This window comes from Hypanus sabinus, chromosome 2 (genome assembly GCF_030144855.1).
Source record: "Hypanus sabinus isolate sHypSab1 chromosome 2, sHypSab1.hap1, whole genome shotgun sequence".
Classification (NCBI taxonomy): domain Eukaryota; kingdom Metazoa; phylum Chordata; class Chondrichthyes; order Myliobatiformes; family Dasyatidae; genus Hypanus; species Hypanus sabinus.
The window spans coordinates 69,485,725-69,507,374 of NC_082707.1; the positions used below are offsets into that span (position 1 = coordinate 69,485,725).

The 21,650-nt window shown below is 43.4% G+C and overlaps 1 protein-coding gene across 6 annotated transcripts in view; it reads right to left on the bottom strand.

The window, feature by feature from the left end:
• pik3cb (phosphatidylinositol-4,5-bisphosphate 3-kinase, catalytic subunit beta) overlaps positions 1-21,650 on the bottom strand; it is a 184,008-nt gene that overhangs the window by 20,477 nt on the left and 141,881 nt on the right. For all 6 annotated transcript variants that reach the window (XM_059947939.1, XM_059947948.1, XM_059947954.1 and 3 more), the window contains 2 exons: positions 10,768-10,946; positions 9,749-9,858 (listed from right to left, as the gene is read on the bottom strand). In XM_059947939.1, the coding sequence (XP_059803922.1) occupies positions 9,749-9,858; positions 10,768-10,946 (289 nt within the window). The remainder of the gene's footprint in view (positions 1-9,748; positions 9,859-10,767; positions 10,947-21,650) is intronic.

Here is a 21,650-nt window from a genome sequence, read left to right on the forward strand (position 1 = left end):
GTTTTCCATACTGTCTTTCCACAGAAGTCAAAGTATGACAGCTGTCCCATTTACAGTGGATGCCTACTGGATTTACTGTCTACATTCTTTCACTGAGCTCAAAGTGGTGAATTTACATTTGCAGGTTAGGGCAAAGTAATCTCCAATGTACAAATGTAATACTTATTTGCCCCTGTTGTGCTTACAGAATGATATGGTTGATATACAAGCATCTTTATTTTAAAAGTTTAACCTGCTTGTTTTTATAAATCCATCCACAGTCTTGCTCCATACAACCTGTAATCTCTTCCACCATTACAACCATCCAAGATCTGCCCTCCTTCGACACTGGCTTTCTGTCCTTCCATCGTGTCAATGCTTGTATCTGTCTGAGCCATTGAATATAGAACTCCCCCAATTACACATTTCTAAACTAACCTCCTGTTATGTGATCCTTTGGGTTAGAATGTGGTACTGTACTTGGCTCAGGTACAAATACCATCATGAAAAATGACCAAAGTAGGAGAACTGGGAAGTGAGGAAAAAGGGCAGAAGATGGATTGTGGATGAGGAAGGGAGAAAGCAGACCCCCTGATCTCTCAACATTATCAATCTGACCACATCCCTCTGTATCATCTACAAACTTAACACTAGGCCATCAGTTCTTTCATCCAGATCACTGATGTATAAAGTGAACTGTTGTGGTACCAAACCTGCAGATCTTCACTAGTTACCTACAGCCATCCTGAAAAGGTTCTCTATATCCTTACTCTTTGCCATCCTGATGAGCTTCAATACATGCTAATACTCGGCCTTTAACACCATGGGCTCTAATCTTGTTTTGCAGCCTCATGTGAGGCACCTTGTCAAAGGTTTTCTGAAAATCCAAGTAAATAACATGTACTGACACTAATATGCTTGTTACCTCCTCAAAGACCTCTAACAGGTATTTTCAGTCAAGATCTTCCCTAACAAAACCAAGCTGACTTCAACATATTTTTATCATGCAATTCCAAGTACTCCAAAATTTCAGTCTTAATAATGGACTGTACCGGACACAGTGATATGAAGGGACTGCTTTTGTGCTGTATAACTGATTACAGTTAGTTTTTAACCCCCTGAAAGGGCAGCCAGACAGGAGAGGCAAGGGTGAAGAAGAGAAGTGCTGATGTTACCTGGGTTTCAGCACTTAAGTTACAGAGAAAGGTTGAACAAGTTGGGTCTCTATTCATTGGAGCGTAGAAGGTTGAGGGGGGATTTGATCGAGGTATTTAAAATTTTGAGAGGGATAGATAGAGTTGACGTGAACAGGCTGTTTCCATTGAGAGTTGGGGAGATTCAAACAAGAGGACATGATTTGAGAGTTAGGGGGCAGAAGTTTAAGGGAAACACGAGAGGGTATTTCTTTACTCAGAGAGTGATAACTGTGTGGAATAAGCTTCCTGTAGAAGTAGTAGAGGCCAGTTCAGTTGTGTCATTTAAGGTAAAATTGGATAGGTATATGGACAGGAAAGGTGTGGAGGGTTATGGACTGAGTGTGGGTAGGTGGGACTAGGTGAGATTAAGAGTTCGGCACGGACTAGGAGGGCCGAGATGGCCTGTTTCCGTGCTGTGATTGTTATATGGTTATATGGTTAAAAGAAGGGAATGGAGGGATGAGGGGATAAAAGTGCAGGCAGAAGAAAGTTGATGTGAGAGATGAAACAGCGTTGAAAGTGAATGGGGAGAAAACACAAATCTACTCTGCAAATAACATATGACATGAACTCAGACACTTCAAGCAGTTTTCAAATATGCACCATGTCACAGTGAACTGCTTCCTGTTTAAATGTTTTAACTTGGTTTTCACCAGTTTCCATTTAAGTCTTCCGTTTCTTCTTCACTGGTTCACTTTGAAGTTAACTAGATGAATTCCCCTCCTCCCTCAACCACTCTACTGCAAGTCTCAGATTTCTATAATCTTTCCTCATAGTTCATGTCCTTGCGTTGTTTCTTTTCTCTGTATCCCTTCCAACATATGCATATCTTCTGTGGAATGGTGATCAGAGCTATTCTCTGAGTGTGGTCTGACCAATGCACCATGAAACCCCCCTCAGAACTTCAGCAGACTTGTGTTTGACAGTTCTGGTTGTACAATAAAACATTCCATCAGCTTTGAGTTACACATTGAAAATAACTCTTTCACTTATGGACATATTTCTGAGATTCCTAGTACTTGGATGTCAAGGGAGGTGGTGAATTTAGTAAAGATAAAGGAATCTATGTGAGGTCTAGGAAGCTAAAATCAAACAGAGCCCTTGAAAATTATAAAGCCAGAACTCAGTAATGGAATTAGAAAACCAGGAAGGGCCACAAAAGGTTTGTGGCAAGTAGGATTAAAGAGAATCATGAGGCATTCTATACATACATCAAGAGCAAAAGGATAACGAAGGAATGGGTAGGACCTCTCAGGGATGAAGGAGGAAACATGATTGGAGGTGAAGAATGTGGGTCACCTATTCAGCATGATAAGTTGTGTGGTGGGGGTTGTGGTCAGAGTTGCCAGGAATTCCTTTGGAGATGTCATTAGAAAACCCTGGGAGAATTGGCTTTGATAGCATCAGCTGGAACTGAGGATCCATCAACTATACTTGCACTCCCAGTAAGCGTTACAAACTGCAACTGTGTGCCTATCCCACACAGAGGTCAGGCATCCAAAGAGATCATGATGAAGGACTTGCACAATGGTCTTCATTAACTCCAGTTTGGCACAATGGTCTTCATTAACTCCAGTTTGGGGAAGACAGTGAGGGACAAGAGGGTGGGCAGTGCACAAGAGATGCCACAGGAATGCTGTACTTATTCCTGAAAACAAAGACCATGGGCTAAGGAGCTAGCAAGCCTCTGGTCACCAGAATGCAAGAACCAGCCACAATCTGCACAGCTCCAAGACATTGATGCCCCCACTCCTCATGCTCCCCATGAAGACCCTTCCATCATGACTTACTTGGGCAGCATGGTCACACATGTCCTGCTGTCAATTATTGCACTGTTCTTCTAACTGATCTCAGGTACTAGTAGGGAATCCACCCACGGATGCTAAGAACCTCTGATGGGTCATCAAGGGCGTACACATAGGAAGTAGATTCCCAGCAAGCAGGCAGATTCAAAGGGGCCATTAGTGTGAGGATGCTGAGACCCTTGTAAGATTGTGAAACTGATGAGAATATAGAATGTTAAGGTTCAGCACTACTGGGTATTTTTGTTGTTATAATCTGTTCTGAACCTGCAAGCACTCTACACCTGCAGGGCATATCACTTTCTGACTGTGCAGAGGCAAGTCACATGGTGTGACTGCTGCAGGAAAGGCTGCTAACAGTATCACCACCAAGGCTCCCAGTGAATCAGCAGTTACGTTTTGGAGAAAGCTTTCTCCGTTGCTTGGAACACAGTCTGAGGACTTGGAGCTTTTCTGACATCTTTCAGTGAGTTGTGACACTGTCCCGCAAGCTTTCTCCATATGTCAGCAGAATGTCCCTTTCGTGATAAGAGTAACAATCCTAGCTTTCCAAAGGCAGTTCGGTATGGTTATCAGTGGTAACTAGATGCTGTTGTGAATAACAATGCACTTCTGATTATGGCCGTACTCACCTGAACAATGCAGGAAAAACACCTGGTTTGATTGTAATAGACACTATTTACCAAGGAATGATCACAATGCAATCTTGAACAGGTACATAAATTGAAGAGAAAAGAAGTGGAAAAGGGAGCTAAGCAATCGATTCCTAGGTTAAATAATAATCAGAAAGTTTATATTGTAGCGGTGTGCTACACGCAGCGCTAAAATAACGACACGGAGTCGGTAAACTGCAATTAAAGAAGATTTTATTCGAACTTTGCAGCCTTGCTTTAAAGCCTCCCTCATCCCGCCCTCCCCGGGCGCAAATGCTCTAAGGGACATGTACTCACAAACCCCCGCAGGCTTTTTCCCTTTGTTGCGGACCTGGCCTTTGTGCCTGCGCGCTGGCTATTTGTGAGCCGGTTCGAGTGCGCTAAGAAGTGTGTCGCCACATAACCCCTCCCCCAGAACCGGCAATACACCCCCCAATGTCCACAGTCCGGGCTGGACCCTGTTTGGGAGGTCAGCCTCTGCGCTGTGGTGCCGGTAACTCGACCAGTTGCGCCAGGTCCACATGGGCCGGTTTGAGTCGGTCCACCGTGAAAACCTCCTCTCTCCCCCCAACGTCCAGCACGAATGGAGACCCGTTGTTCCTGAGCACCGTAAACGGCCCCTCGTAGGGCCGTTGCAGCGGTGGCTGATGCCCGCCCCTTTGTACAAACACAAATTTACAGTTCTGCAGGTCTTTGGGTACGCAGGTCGGGTTCTGCCCATGCTGCTAAGTGGGTATGGGGGCCAGGTTGCCGAGCCTCTGGCGTAGTGTGCCCAGGACTGCTGCGGGTTCTTCCTCTTTCCCCCTTGGAGCTGGTATGAACTCCCCGGGGACAACCAGGGGTGCGCCATACACCAACTTGGCCGACGAGGCATGCAGATCGTCCTTGGGCGCTGTGCGGATGCCGAGTAGGACCCAGGGAAGCTCGTCTGCCCAGTTAGCTCCTCGCAGGCGGGCCATGAGAGCCGACTTTAGGTGACGGTGGAAACGCTCCACCAGGCCATTCGACTGTGGGTGGTAGGCAGTTGTGTGGTGCAGCTGTGTCCCCAAAAGGCTGGCCATAGCTGACCACAGGCTGGAGGTGAACTGGGCGCCTCTGTCGGGAGGTAATGTGGGCCGGTACACCAAAGCAGGACACCCAGGTGGCGATCAGTGCCCGGGCACAAGATTCAGAGGTGGTGTCGGTGAGCGGGATCGCCTCTGGTCATCTTGTGAACTGATCCACGATAGTCAGGAGTTGCCGCGCTCCACACGACACTGGCAGGGGGCCCACGGTATCCACTTGAATGTGGTCGAAATGCCGGTGGGTGGGGTGGAACTGCTGCAGCAGAGCTTTGGTGTGCCGCTGCACCTTGGCTGTCTGGCAGTGCATGCACGTTTTGGCCCATTCACTGACCTGCTTGCGGAGTCCGTGCCAAACGAACTGGTTGGCTATCAGCAGCACAGTTGTCCTGACGGAGGGGTGCGCTAAGTTATGAATGGAGTCGAAAACGCGTCGCCGCCAAGGTGCCGGGACGACGGGACGGGGCTGGACGGTGGCGACGTCACAGAGTAGGGTCCTCTCACCTGGGCCTACGGGGAGGTCCTGGAGCTGCAAACCGGAGACTGCGGTTCTGTAACTCCGGATCTCCTCGTCTACCTGCTGCGCCTCCGCCAGCGCTTCAAAGTCTACCCCTTGGGAAAGGGCATGAAAGTTAGGGCGAGAGAGCGCGTCTGCCACGACATTGTCCTTACCCGAGACGTGCCGGACATCCGTCGTGTATTCAGAGATGTAGGACAGGTGGCGTTGCTGGCGGGACGACCAGGGGTCGGACACTTTAGTAAATGCAAAGGTAAGCGGTTTGTGGTCCGTGAACGTGGTGAAGGGCCTACCTTCTAAGAAGTACCTGAAATGCCGGATTGCCAGGTAGAGCGCCAACAGTTCCCGGTCAAAAGCACTGTATTTGAGCTCAGGTGGTCGCAGGTGTTTGCTGTAAAACGCCAGGGGTTGCCAGTGCCCCTCGATGAGTTGTTCCAGCACCCCACCGACTGCCGTGTTGGATGCGTCCACTGTGAGGGCGGTAGGGGCGTCCATTCTGGGGTGCACTAGCATTGCGGTGTTCGCCAAGGCTTCCTTCGTTTGAATGAAAGCGGCGGCGGACTCCTCGTCCCAGGTAATGTCCTTGCCCAGACCCGACAGCAGGGTGTACAGGGGGCGCATGATTCTGGGAGCTGAAGGGAGGAAGCGGTGGTAGAAATTGACCATACCTACGAATTCCTGAAGGCCTTTGATCGTGGTGGGTCGGGGGAAATGGCGGACCGCATCTACCTTAGCGGGCAGAGGGGTTGCCCCGTCTTTAGTAATCCTGTGGCCCAGGAAGTCAATGGTGTCGAGTCCGAACTGGCATTTGGCCGGGTTGATTGTTAGACCGTATTCACTCAGTCGGGCATAGAGTTGACGGAGGTGGAACAGATGCTCCTGACGACTGCTGCTGGCTATGAGGATGTCGTCCAAATAGATGAATGCGAAGTCCAGGTCGCGTCCCACCACGTCCATTAACCGCTGGAACATCTGTGTGGCATTCTTCAGGCCGAACGGCATGCGGAGGAACTCGAAAAGGCCGAACGGAGTGATGAGAGCCGCCTTGGGGATGTCATCCGGATGCATCGGGATTTGATGGTATCCTCGGACGAGGTCTACCTTGGAGAAGATCCGTGCACTGTGCAGGTTTGCTGCAAAGTCCTGAATGTGCGGCACAGCGTAGCGGTCTGGTGTGGTAGCCTCGTTCAGCCTGTGGTAGTCGCCGCATTGTCTCCAGCCCGCTGTCGCTTTGGGCACCATGTGCAGGGGGGAGGCCCATGGGCTGTTGGACCGCAGGATGATCCCCAATTCCTCCATCCTCCTGAACTCCTCCTTCGCCAGTCGGAGATTGTCCGGGGGAAGCCGCTGAGCACGGGCGTGGAGGGGTGGTCCCTGGGCCGGGATGTGGTGCTGCACGCCATGTTGGGGCATGGCAGCTGTGAGCTGCGGTGCCAGAACCGATGGGAAATCCGCCAGGACTCTGGTGAAGTCGTTGTTGGACAGCGTGATGGAGCCAAGGTGTGGGGCTGGCAACTGGGCTTCTCTCAGGGAGAACGTCTGAAAGGTCTCGGTGTGGACCAGTCTCTGCCTTGGCAGGTCGACCAGCAGGCTGTGAGCCCACAAAAAATCCGCGCCCAGAAGCGGTTGGGCTACGGCGGCCAGTGTGAAGTCCCATGTGAACCTGCTGGAGCCGAACTGTAGCTGCACCTTACGGGTGCCGTAGGTCCTTACTATGCTGCCATTCACGGCCCACAGGGGGGAGCCCGGCGCCCTGTTGCGGGTGTCATAACTCATCGGAGGTAAGAAGCTGATCTCGGCTCCGGTGTCAACCAAAAAACGCCGTCCCGACCTCTTGTCCCGCACATACAGGAGGCTATCCCAATGGCCAGACGCCGTAGCCATCAGCGACGGCTGGCCCTGACGTTTCCTGGGAACTTGCAGGACGGGCGTCAACGGCGGGCTTCTGCGCCCACCGCTGGTGGTAGAAAGACCTGTGTTAGTTGGGCTCCCCACCCCTGCCTCTGGGGCTAGCGGGCTGTGCGGCCGGGCCTGGACTGGTTTGCTGCTGGGAGCGTGGCCTGTTGATCTGTGGGATGGACACCCCACTCTCCTTCTTGGCGTTCCACAGCAAGTCCGCCCGGGTTGCCACCTTCCGGGGGTCGCTGAAATCCACGTCGGACAGCAACAGGCGTATGTCCTCGGGCAGCTGCTCCAGGAATGCCTGCTCAAACATGAGGGAGGGTGTGTGTCCGTCGGCGAGAGACAACATCTCATTCATCAAAGCCGATGGAGGTCTGTCTCCCAAGCCATCCAGGTGCAGTAAACGGGCAGCCCGCTCGCGCCGTGAGAGTCCGAAAGTCCTTAGGAGCAGGGCTTTGAATTCCATGTACTTGCCGTCCGCTGGGGGAGACTGTACAAACTCCGCGACCTGGGCCGCTGTGTCCTGGTCGAGGGAGCTCACCACATAGCAGTAACGTGTGTCCTCTGAGGTTATCTGCCGAACGTGGAATTGGGCTTCTGCTTGCTGGAACCACAGGTGAGGTCGCAGCGTCCAGAAGCTTGGCAGTTTCAACGAAACCGCATGAATAGATGCGGTGTCGTTCATCTCCGGTCCAAAAATCGTTTGGACTGTCGGGGTCACCAATTGTAGCGGTGTGCTACACGCAGCGCTGAAATAACGACACGGAGCTGGTAAACTGCAATTAAAGAAGATTTTATTCGAAGATTTTATTCGAGCTTTGCTTTAAAGCCTCCCTCATCCTGCCCTCCCCGGGCGCGGATGCTCTAAGGGGCACATACTCACAAACCCCCGCAGGCTTTTTCCCTTTGTTGCGGACCTGGCCTTTGTGCCTGCGCGCTGGCTATTTGTGAGCCGGTTCGAGTGCACTAGCAAGTGGGTCGCCACAATATTAAATTTAATCAACACTAATTTGGCCTCAACTGGTTCTCGACAACATGCTTTGGCAGCCATACCTTAGACCCAACTGTTTTGCTTTGCAAGAACAATGGCGGTGTCACTGGCCAAATATCACTATGCTTTTCCATTCTATTATTCAGCCATAGTAATGGTGACAGATCTTGGTTCTGCAGCCATAGGTTTTCTATGTCTCTATGCAGCCATCTTGGTGGGTGGGCGCACCAAAAATCAGAAGAGTGACTTTATTAACACCAGAGCAATTTATTTAGAAATCTAAAGACATAAACAATAAACTCAGCACAATTTTCACACTATCTGTAAAGGTGTGACCAGTACCTGCACGGCTCTAAACTTAAAAACCTTCCACTCTTTACAACAAGATATTCGGTTCATCGTGAGATACTGCAAATTATTAAGCTTCCTTTTACTTTGTCACAATTTTTTATGCTGATATCCAGGGACCTGTGCACAAAAATCTGAGCTTATATAACTGTGAAAAAAAAGAGTTTGCTGTCTTTTGGATGAAACCTTAAACTTAGCCTAGCCTGTGTTCTCAGGTGGAAGCAAAAGCTTCCGCTGCTCTGTTCTGAAGAGCAAAGGAGTGATTTCTCTCCCCTATCGTGACTAATGGCTATCTCCAACTCAGTACGTCTTAAATAAGTATTCACTCAATGTCACAGTACTGGCTGTGGCAGCTTGCTGTGCACAAATTTGTTGCTGCAAGTTTCCATCACAAGGTTGACTGCACTTCCAGCACTCAAGTGGCTGTAAAGTAATTTTGGTTAATGGGAAAGGCACCATACTGTATCTATCTACAAAAGTCTTTGTTTTGCTCTTGTCCCCTTGATAAAGGCTAACCAGTCAAATCAGTTTTGTTTAACAGACAACTGAGCAACCAACTCATTCTTCACACTGCTACTTAGGTGAAAAAGGATTTGGGCTCTGACCAGAAGAGGTCACTGCTGCAGTTCATTAACAACAGATCCAATAGGATTTTACTTTCCTTCTGCTTTTGAAGCAAACATTAATCTTAACAATGTTAAAACAAAGCCAAATGGCCTCTATTATATCCAGCTGTACTGCTCAAATGTACCTTTTCCATTCTAGGTCAACAATCCAGACTGGTAAGCTTGGAAGTCATGATGCTGTTAACTTATTACAGAAGTATGGTCACAAACTAAGATCAAAGTTTGAGACGATAATCAAACTATTATAGATATGTGCCTGATACTAAGTTTATACTACACACTACATCAAGAATCCTAAGTCACCTTCACCCACAAAAGAACAGGAAGATACAGTATATGCTGACATTGTGATACAAATTTATCCCACTGCACATGTTCAGAGTACTGTTACTAATGATATTTTGTAAATCCTAAACACTAGCATAAATCACACTTAAACCTGTTCTCCAATGCACAACAGGGAATTATTTCCGAACAGAAAGGGAAACATGCCAAAGAACTGATTAAACTTTGTTCTTAACCCAATCCCGTTTATTTTTTCCCAACACCCCTTCTTGTCATGTTTTGGTATCACATTAAACATGTCATTTCACCTGCAATGATCTTCACATATATATGTTATCATTGCAAAAACTGTTATAACAACACTAGGTATTAGATTAAGAAGGCTTACCATCACCATTTTTGAAGATAATCCCCACCGGCTCTCCTCCCACTATCTCACTGTTATATAGAATCCAAAGAGGCTTCATTTTGGAATCCATGAACTTGCATCTTTCTATGCTAATAAAGTCAAGGAGGATCATATTAATGCAAAAAAACAGAATATTGTTAAAATGTCAAATCGCTTCATACTACTAATGACCAAATTCTTTGCCATTTGCTGATTTTACAGTATTGGCCTTAATTTTATTCAAAAATAATTATGTATTTAGATTTACTGCTGTTATTCCACTTCAATAATAACAGACAGAATAAAACGTGTGAAGCTTGTTTGTCTAGCTCAGGCAAGATCAATTCAACTAGCAAAAACTAAGTCTGAGATTGAGTCTAATTGAACTATTATAATACTCTTATTTACCATAGCAAGGATAGCTACAATAGAATCATATTTACCAATGGTAAAAAAAGTTTGGATTTTAATAGTTTTCAGCAGCAATGTATCACTAGTTATGAAAACTTAATTTAAATGTGTGGATTGATCTCCTTGCTTATGTTTTATTACAAATTTTCAGCAAAATACTTTTTAAGCTTCATTTTTTAAATTTTTTCCTGAACTTTTAACCTTTGTTTTACATTGAACACTGTTAGTGTAAGATCACTAATTACATTTCTACACTTGAAAGTGGACATCAAATTAAATCCTGAATTACTGCCGAGGCTGTGATCAGATGACTCAATCTGCTATTTTTTTGGTCTGAATAGCTCAGCAAAGTAAGCAGGTTCTATTTACCCCATGAGTCATTGAAAATTTATGCCCATAATTTCTCTCAACAATCTTCTGCTGCACAAGTCAACCTACACTTTGCATTCATGACACGTTTATCCGTGGGAGCTGATGGACTCCCACAGTTTGAATCAAGTTTACAAGCTCATGGCATTCTAGTTAGGTCAGTGTGCAATTGGAACAATTACAAATACAGTATTTTTTCCATATGCAAACTCTTATGCAGAAAAAATGCACAAACTTACTTCAGCTCTGAAAGGATAACATTAGGATCCAGTGGTGACTTGAAGTCAGATAATGCTTCCTTGTATACGGGCTGTTTTAAGCAGGTATGCATCACATCCTTTAATTTATTCTTTGCCACCTTCATGGAACTTATTTTAACTAGATTATTGATAGCTTTCATCTTATTCAAGGCTTCCATCTGTAACACAAAAAAAACAAGCTGTTTCTTCCTCTGAAAATTCATACAAACAACCAAACTTTCTCTGCAACATGTGATATTAGGAAACAGCATCTTAACAATATAACCATTGGCTAATTTAATGGCATCAACTAGATTGTACAAAATTATTGGTAATACTGTTGAACTCACACTACAGTCTTTTGCACCTCATAATTTCCCACTGTGTATTACTAACACTTGTAATATCAATGATGATTTTCAATGAAGGTTAAAGATAATTGTATGCCAAAACACTTAACAGGTAATTATATTTAGGAGTTCAGTATAAACACAAAGTACAGCTGTTGCAAAGGGAATTGTGTACAAAGTCTCATTCTATTTAGTCTGACTTAAAAGATTTTATTCGGGCCACTCATTCTGATCTACAGTATTCAACCCCCCCCCCCCCTTGGAATTTTTCACGTTTAATTGTTTTACAACATCAAATCACAGTGGATTTAATTTGGCTTTTTTGACATTGATCAACAGAAAATACACTTCTGTATCAAAGTGAAAACAAATTTCTACAAACTGGTCTAAATTTATTACAATTATGAACACAAAATAATTGAATGTACAATTACTCACCCACTTCCAGTCAGTATTTAGTAGACTTTTAGTATTTAGTCACTTTTGGCAACAATTACAACCTTGAGTATGTATGGATAGGTTTGTAACAGCTTTACACACCTGGACACTGCATTTTTTCCCCATTCTTTACAAAAGTGCCCAAGCTCTGTCAGATTGCATGGGATGATTGAACAGCCCTTTTCAAGTTCAGCCACAAATTCTCAACAGGATTGAGGTCTGTCTGGACTCTGACTTGGCCACACCAGGATGTTAACTTTGTTGTTTTAAGCCATTCCTGTGTTCCCTGTATTTTGCTGCATTCATTTTACCCTCTAGCTTCACAGGCCTTCCAGGGCCTGCTGCAGTGAAGCATCCCCACAGCATGATGCAGCCACCAACCGTGCTTCACAGTAGGGATGGTGTGTTTTGATGATGCGCAGTGTTTGGTTACACCAAACATAGTGTTCAGTCTGATGGCCAAAAAGCTCAATTTTGGTTTCATCAGACCATAGAATCTTCTTCCAGCTGACTTCAGAGTCTCCCATGTGTCTTCTGGCAAACTCTAGCTGAGATTTCATGTGTTTTTTTTTCCCCACAGTGGCTTTCTCTTTGCCACTCTCCCATAAAGCCGTGACCAGTGAAGCACCCGGGCAACAGTTGCCGTATGTGCAGTCTTTCACATCTCAGCCACTCCAGAGTTATCAGAGGTCGCTTGCTGGCTTCCCTCATTAGTCCCCTTCTTGCACCACGATGCAGTAATTGAGGATGGCCTGCTCTAGGCAGATTTACAGCTGTGCCATATTCTTTCCATTTCTTGATGATTGACTTAAATGCACTCCAAGGGATATTCAGAGACTTGGAAATTTTCTTGTATCCATCTCTTGACTTGTACTTTCCAATAACCTTTTTGTGGAGTTGCTTGGAATGTTCTTTTGTTTTCATGGTGTAGTTTGTGCCAGGATACTGACTCACAAGCAGTTGGAGCTTCCAGATACAGATGTATTTTTACTACAGACAATTGAAACACCTTGACTACACACAGAGATCTTCATTTAACTAACATGACTTCTAAAACCAACTGGCTGCAAAAGTGATGATTTGGTGTGCCATATTAAAAATGGGGTGAATACTTCTATAATCAATTATTGTCTGTTTTATATTTGTAATTAATTTAAATCACTTTGTTGAGGCCTGCTTTCACTTTTACACAAAAGAGTTTTTTTCCTGTTGATCAGTGTCAAAAAAAGCCAAATCAAATTCACTGTGATTCAGTGTTGTAAAACAATAAAACATGAAACCTTCCAGAGGCAGGGGCAAATACTTTTCATAGGTGCTGTATTGCCATGAAAGCATTTGAAATAGTTAACTTTAACAAAGCTCCAAGATGATAATTTTTTAAAAATTCAATAGATTAAAACAAATGACAAAGTTATCAGTATATTGTACCTCATGTTCAACTTTTCAACTGGAAACATTAGACATAGAAAAAATGTCTCAAAATAGATTGAATCTATTTTTTTGGAAAGCACGAAATAACTGGAGCAGCTGGTGGCAGGAAAAGTAATTAGTGGAATGACAGAATAACCCGCCTGCTGAAGTTCATTAAAACATAATTACCTCACGAATACAATTCAGCTCGTGTTGATTATTGTACCGCAATTGTTTTCTCCTCTTGCCACTGTTCTCTCCCAGCTCCACACCACCACCCACGACCCTCCTGATCAAAAGATCTTTTTCTTCATTCATGGCAGAAACCAGGTTCCAAAGATACCACAATTTGAGCCACATGTTCTGACAGCCTTTATAAATATTCCCTTCCTACATCATTGATCCAGATGGTAAAATATGGCACGTTTGACCCCAAGTAAATCATTAAGCCCTGAGAACATACAACTGAAACAGAGGAAGCAGGAAGGGGAACGCATCCTACCCACCTCCACCCTCTCTCGCATGCGTGCCCTACCCACCTCCCCATCACGTATGCACCCTACCCACCCCTCTCTCTCTCTCTCATGCCCTACCACCCCTCCAAGTGCTATATAGAGGGGCGCATGCTAGAGAGAGGAAGAACATAGACAAACAAAATACAACAGCTCCTTTCATATTGTAAGATAATGACATTTTAACACTTAAAAACTTAGAAGCGCAAGGAAGAGCACTTAATATAGAATGCTTCTATATCCAGTTTTGGCCATACCAGTGCAATACTTCAAGGGGGCTGGATTTGGAGTGGGTGAACATCCCCCTGGAATCACATTGAATTTATAGTAAATATGTCTAAGTGCCAGTTATCTTAGCTAGAATTCGACAAATGAATGCTCCTGCATTAAGGATAATAATAAGTATTTTGAGATAGAGTGCAGAAATTACTTTAGCTGTATGGATAGAGCATTCCCTGTGTGCAAAATGAACGTACAGTTGGTCTCAATTAGAAACTGTGCCCTATAATGACACTGTTATAAACAACCCCATTGACAATCACACAAACAATGGATATTTGCCAAAAAGAAACAGCATACAATTCACAGTATTTTCATATTTTCATTTCTTGCTTGTGTGGAAAATGCTTTGCAGAGCCTGAACTCGGCAGGGAACATTAAATTTTCATATCCCGAAAAGCAAATATTTGATAGCCGAGTACTGTACTAGCAAAGGCAGTGCAGTAACCAGCTCCAAAGTATTTTAAAGAACAATGCAAATTTCTTATTTATTTTGCTTTTGTATCACATGCGCTTCTCCTAGCTGAAATCCACGCAGAAGCTCTGTTGAAGTGTTAGCTGACAATAGTTTCTCATTAAGTGCACATTATGGCTCTATACTGCTCCCAACATAAAGGCGATATCCAAGTCATAATCTCAAAAGCTCAGAATTAGATATCAGCACTGGCAACTCAGTTGGAAATGTTTCCCACAAAAAGGATGCTGGAATATAGAAAACAAAATTTAATTCCTAAATTGACATTGAACACATGACACTTACCTCACTTTTTAAATTTCTATTTTTGCACAATTTTTAATCTATTCAGTATACATATAACATAATTGATTTACTCATTTATTTTTACTTTTTTTTCTTCTATATTCAGTATCGCATTGAACTGCTGCTGCTAAGTTAACAAATTTCACAACACATGCCAGTGATAATAAACCTGATTTTGAAAATCCAGGAAGAACTCAGCAGGTCGGACTGCACCCGTGAAGAGGGAAAAAGTTGAAATTTCAGGCTCAGACCCTTCATCAATCAGGTCTCAAGACAATAAGGCAATTATGTTGAAAGACATACAGTAACAGAAAAACAGATTAAAGAACACATGATGGGTAAGAGTGGGAAGGACAGAATTAATTCCAGAGCATATAACCTCATTATTTGGTATATGTTATGTCACCAAGGATTCACAAATTTATACAGATGTACCGTGGAGAACATTCTGAGTGGTTATATCACTGCTTGGTTTGGGTCACCAATGCATAAGATTTAAGGAACCTGCAGAGGTTGTAAACCCAACCAGCTCCATCACAGGCACGACCCTTCCCACTATCAAAAACATCTTCAAAGGACAGCGCCTCATGAAGGTCGTATCCATCATTACGAACCTTCACACCTGGGACCTCTTCTCATTATTACCGTTCTGGAGTACAGGAACCTGAAACCCCACATTCAACATTTTAGAAACAGGTTCTTCTCCTTTGCCACCAGATTTCTGAACAGTCCATGAACTCATGAACACTAATTCACTATTCTTTGCACTTTTTAAAATTGTAACTTACAGTAGTTTTGTCTTGCACTGTATTGCAGCCACGAAACAACAAATTGCACAACACATGCCAGTGATATTTAAACAATTAAACCAGCTCCTTGGCAGCTTTCAGACTTCTTACTGCTGACAACTTATAAATTACTTAACACACTCATTCCTTTACAAATTTACATTTCTTTCCTGGAGTCTCATAAATATTCATTGTGCCTTTCCACTCATCTTCCCCACACAGTGAGCAAGACAAAGTCAAAGTTAATAAGGAAAGGAACTACTTAAAATGTAGGGTGTAAATCTAACACGTCTACAATTCTATTATTCTGCAAGACAGTAAAGCCAAAGGGATACATCCAAATTTTGTCTGGAAATCCTTTGCGCCCACAAAGGTTTTAACGAGTAAGCATGGAAAGGCATTCCAGAAATATTTTATTTGGACCTACCATGCAGTACAGCCTTTTCTAGCCCAATAAACTGCACCACCCAGCGTCCACCTATTTAAACTTCACCTAATCACAGGACAATTCACAATGGCCAATTAATTATTACTGAGATACAGTGCAAAGTAGGTCCTTCCAGCCCTTCAAGCTCTGCCACCCAGCAATCCCCCAATTGAATCCTTGCCTGATCATAGGACAATTTACAATGACCAATTAACCTACCAACCGGTACATCTTTGGACTGTGGGAGGAAACCAGAGCACCCAGAGGAAACCCACGCAGTCATGGGGAGAACGCACAAACTCCTTGCAGGCAGAGGTGGGAATTGAAACCAGGTCGCTGGTACTGTAGAGTAATGTGCTAACCACTATGCTACTATGCCACCCCAACCAGTACATTTTTGAACTGTGGGAGGAAACTAGCACTCCAAGGAAACCCCCATGTCCACAGGGAGGACCCCTTACCAAGCTGTAATGGCGTCATGCTAGCCACTATGCTATCATGGTGCCGCACAGTTGACCACGTATTCAAAGAGTATTCCAACCACCCCCTCCCCCAAAGCCAAATACCACAGCAGAAAGTGACATACAGCAGCATGCAGAAGTTTGGGCACCCCAGTCAAAATTTCTGTTACCGTGAATAGCTAAACGAGTAAAAGATGACCTGATTTCCAAAAGGCATAAAGTTAAAGATGCCACATTTCTTTAATATTTTAAGCAAGATTACTTTTTTTATTTCCATCTTTTACAGTTTCAAAATAACAAAAAAGGAAAAGGGCCCGAAGCAAAAGTTTGGGCACCCTGCATGGTCAGTACTTAGTAACACACCCTTTGGCAAGTTTCACAGCTTGTAAACTCTTCCTGCAGCCAGCTAAGGAGTCTTTCAATTCTTGTTTGGGGGATTTTCACCCATTCTTCCATGCAAAAGGCTTCTAGTTCCGTGAGATTCTTGGGCCGTTTTGCATGCACTGCTCTTTTGAGGTCTATCCACAGATTTCCGATTATGTTTAGGTTGGGGGACTATGAGGGCCACGGCAAAACCTTCAGCTTGCGCCTCTTGAGGTAGTCCATTGTGGATTTCGAGTTGTGTTTAGGATCATTATCCTGTTGTAGAAGCCATCCTCTTTTCTTCTTCAGCTTTTATTTTTACAGATGGTGTGATGCTTGCTTCCAGAATTTGCTGGTATTTAATTGAATTCATTCTTCCCTTCACCACTGGCTGCAACACAAGCCCAAAGCATGATCAATCCACCCCCGTACTTAACAGTTGGAGAGGTGTTCTTTTCATGAAATTCTGCACCGTCTTTTTCTCCAAACATACCTTTGCTCATTGCAGCCAAAAAGTTCTATTTTAGCCTCATCAGTCTACAGGACTTGTTTCTAAAATGTATCAGGTTTATTTAGATGTTCCTTTGCAAACTTCTGATGCTGAATTTTGTGGTGAGGATGCAAGAAATATACTGCATATTGGACTTTCATGGAAAGGTCCTCATGACTCTTCCATGAAGGTCATATGTGTGCAGGTGTTGCTGCACAGTAGAACAGTGCACCACCACTCCAGGGTCTGCTAAATCTTCCTGAAGGTCTTTAGCAGTCAAACAGGGGTTTTGATTTGCCTTTCTACCAATCCTATGAGCAGTTCTCTCAGAAAGTTTTCTTGGTCTTCCAGACCTCAACTTGACCTCCACCGTTCCTAATAACTGTCATTTCTTAATCACATTACGAACTGAGGAAACTGTTGCCTGAAAACGCTTTGCTGTCTTCTTATAGCCTTCTCCTGCTTTGTGGGCATCATTTATTTTAATTTTCAGAGTGCTAGGCAGCTGCTTAGAGGAGCCCACAGCTGCTGACTGTTGGGACAAGGTTTGAGGAGTCAGAGTATTTAGAAAGCTTTGAAATTTGCATCACCTGGCCTTTCCTAATGATGACTGTGAACAAGCCATAGTCCTAACAAGCTAATTAAGATCTGAGACCTTGGTAAAAGTTATCTGAGAGCTCAAATCTCTTGGGGTGCCCAAACTTTTGCATGGTGTTCCTTGCCGTTTTTTCCCCCACTCTAAAATTGTACAAAACAAAATAATACACTGATCTTGCTTAAAATGTTGAAAAGAATGTTTCATCTTTAACTTTATGACTTCTGGAGATCAGTTCATCTTCTACTCACTTAACTATTCACAGTAACAGAAATTTTGATCAGGGTGCCCAAACTGTTGCATGCCACTGCCAGTAGATTTATACATTGTGCTGGCTGGAGATGTAGTGGCATCAGCACCAGACTTCAAAGTAAATGGTCCCAAGTTCAAATCCAGCTGGCTCCTTGCACACTTTCCACCCATGCTGTGTTGAGTGTCAAGCTAGCAACTCAGCCGTGTAAAAAGTTAAACGCTACAGAAATGACAGAAATGCTGCCTGATGCGTCACAAGGTACAAAAAGGAACAACAAATTTATATGTTATTCTTCCTACTCCAGAAACAAATTGCAAGTAGCCATTTTCATCTGCAGTTTAGTTCTCATTATTATGCCACTATTAACACACATCAACACTTAATTATACTTGATGTATTTAGCATTTCCCATCACAACATGAATGCATATGTTCTTATGGTAGGGAGTGCATTGCAGAAATATCTGTGGCTTGGCAGCCTTCAAACAGATTAATATGCAAACGTTTAAAATGTTGTAAATGGTTTTATGTAACATTAAACAGCATAGAAGAGATGATTCCAGGTGCTACAATTGTCCTCTGTGTCTTAGGAAATCAATAACAGGTGGACTGATACGAATCATCATTAAACACAAGCTGATGCCCTGTGCAGAAAAATAACACACTTCTGCTCAGATTGGTCAGTCTGCAGACGGACCAACTAAAGGCCAATTTCATTTCTTCATTTAACAAACACCTACAACTAGGTCAATTTCTTAATGGCAGTCAATGTTATGCAGTACCCACCTCCACTTCAAATTGGCTTTCTTTCAAACATCCCAGAACACACAATGAAATTGCTTCCATGCATTACTTCTCCTTTGAAAATTACTCTGAAGATACAAGGTAGTTTTATATTTGCATTGACATTTTCATTAGTTACAGAATCGTAACAGTGTGGAAGGAAACCATCAAGTCCATACTGGTTCTTTGCAGAGCCACTCATAGTTCCTGTTCTATCAACAACCTACAAGCTTAGTTGCCTCTGATGCTGATCCAATTTCCTTTCAACATTGTTGATCATCTTCACAGCATATTCTATTATTCCAACTGTTGAACAAACAAGTCCTTCCTGATTTTCCCTTGTGTACAAAACCTTAAATGTGTGGCCTGCAGTCCTCGTGCCATAAACTGATGGTAACACTTATCTAGGTCAGCATATGTAAACCCGTCAACTTATACACCTCTATCAAATGTCCCTCGATTTCTCCTCCCCCAAGGAGAACATCTCTGTTTTGCTTCTTTGCCATAATGTCCAGACCATGTTAAGTGCCCAGTATTTAAAATGATAAAACATAATCAAGTTATGGAAGTTGTTTCCCCCTTCCTGAGGATGGAAATGGCAACTCGTACAGGGCAAAGCTTTTGAGGTGAGGGGTAAAGTTTAACGGAGGTAGGAGGGAAGTTTCTCTTCTCCCCCTCAGAGAACTTCCATGCATATGAATACCTTGTCCCATCTGCTCCTGTGCCTCTCCTTAGGGCTGCAACACAAAGTCGAGTTTGCCTTACCTGATATCCTTCATCAAATTATACCACCCCCATGTTTCCTTCTACTATACATGCCTCATCTGTCTGCATATCTTGCTTGCCTGTCCAGTGCACTTGATCGGCGTCTGTATGTACTGTGTTTGCACCTTGTGTAGGATTGAACGATGATAAATTTGACTTTGAACTTAATTTGATTTCTAACAGCAAAAGGGAATTCATCAGGTTGGCATAGCTGGCGCTTAATGTTATTGGTATACATGTGGAAACCGCAGATGATGCCAGTGTTAAGGATGTTCTACAGATAGATTCTGTGATAAACAGCGAACAAGCAATAATTTAACAAGCCAAGATTTATTTATTTTTTCCACAAAGGGACTAAGGAATATTGGGAGGGGAAAAAAAATCACCATGATCAGCAACATTATTGTGACAGCCTGTCTGAGCTACATACAGTTGGTGTGCCTGCATCAGAATATTTTAGAAGTCAAAGGCATGGAACTGGGGGAACAACAATGAAGTTAGGGAAGAAGCAATGATTTGGGAACAAGGATGCCTTCTCTGCAAAGATTTTCAAATGGAGAGCTTATGGAAAAGCCGTAATTAACCACCCTTGAGAATCAATCAGAAATTGGACCAATGAGGCAAGAATGGAGAAGGGGATTTAATGAGACTAGGTAGGTGGGCAAAAGTAATAAGGCAAAATATGTGTCAGAGTTTCTCTGCTATTATAAAAAATTTACAAGTATAAAGTGCAGAATTGATCATTGCAGTTGTGGACATGTTAACATCAACCTCAATTTCTAAATGACTAGAGTGTTTAATACCCCTTGTACTTAATCAATGAAATTATATTTATCCTTGGTGTTAAAGGGTATGTGTTTACTGAAACTGCCACATCAAACAGCAAATAGATCGAGGGATAGCTTATTCATCAACAGGTAAGCTGTAGGTGCTGAAATGGAGGGAAATAGAATTCATGTTTCATGTTGATGGCCTTTCACCATCTCTATTATGGAAAGGAAGTTTAAACGGGGAAAATAAAAGACTTGGATATTCCGCATTTCTATAGATATTACCAGCTGCAACAGGCAGGATACAATGTGAAATTAAGCTCCATTCCAGAATTTACCAGCAGAAACCAGTTAGTTAGCTATCTGCCAAAACCCATTGAGGGCCAGCAGTCTGGGCAATCACTAGATGAGAAGAAAATTTAAAAAAAACAGGAGTGTTGATCCAAATTTCTTGCAAATGTATAATTGTAAATAAAAATCGCATGAGTGTTTTCCTTCTATAATTAACATTCTTCTGTCTTATTTGGGGCATAACTTTTGGAGTATAATTTTATTTGTTTCAAAATAACAATAGAGAAAAGGTCAGGACTGGTCCTCAACTTTAAATACTAAACTAGTGGAAAGCTAATTTTGATAATGTCATTAAATCTCAAAAGTTCACTGGAAGAGGCTATTTTCATGTAAACATGCACCTGGTAAGTGGGAAGCTTTGAAAAGTGTGACTAGAGAAGTTCATGGCCAGTATGTTCCTGTTAGAGTGAAGAGCAAGTCTGGGAGGATTAGGGAACCTCATCTGACTACAGATATTAAGATGCTGGTCAGGAAAAATAAAAGAGCCACAAGTCAGGTATTGGAAGATGGGATCAAGCAAATTCCTTGAAAGTCAGAAAGTAAAAGTAGACCAGAAGGAAACTGGGAGGGCAAAAAGTGGCCAATAGATTTCCCTGGCAAATAAGATTTAAAAAAATTTAGATTCTGTTTATAAGTAAATTAAGAGCAAGGGGGAGATATGGAGAGTGGGTCTCCTTAAGGATTAGTGTAGTAATCTCTGTGTGGAACCATGGAAAATGGGAGACCTTCTAAATCAGCTCATCTCATCTTTATTTACTGTACAGAAGGTCATGGAAGTTAATGAGTTCAGTGGAGGGAAAAGCAATATGAAGGACATTAATATCGCAAGAGAGGAAGTGTTAAATGTCCTAAAATACATAGACATGTATAGAATCTCCACAGCTTGAAGAGCTGTATCCTAAGATATGGGATGGAAGAGAAATTACTGGGGCCCTAGCAGATTTCTTTCTGCAGATGTACCATGGAGAGCATCACCATCTGGTATGGAGGGGCCACTGCAGAAGATTGAATAAAACTGCAGAAAGATGCAAACTCAGCTAGCTCCATCATGGGCACGAACCACCCCAGCACTCAGGATGCCTTCAAAAG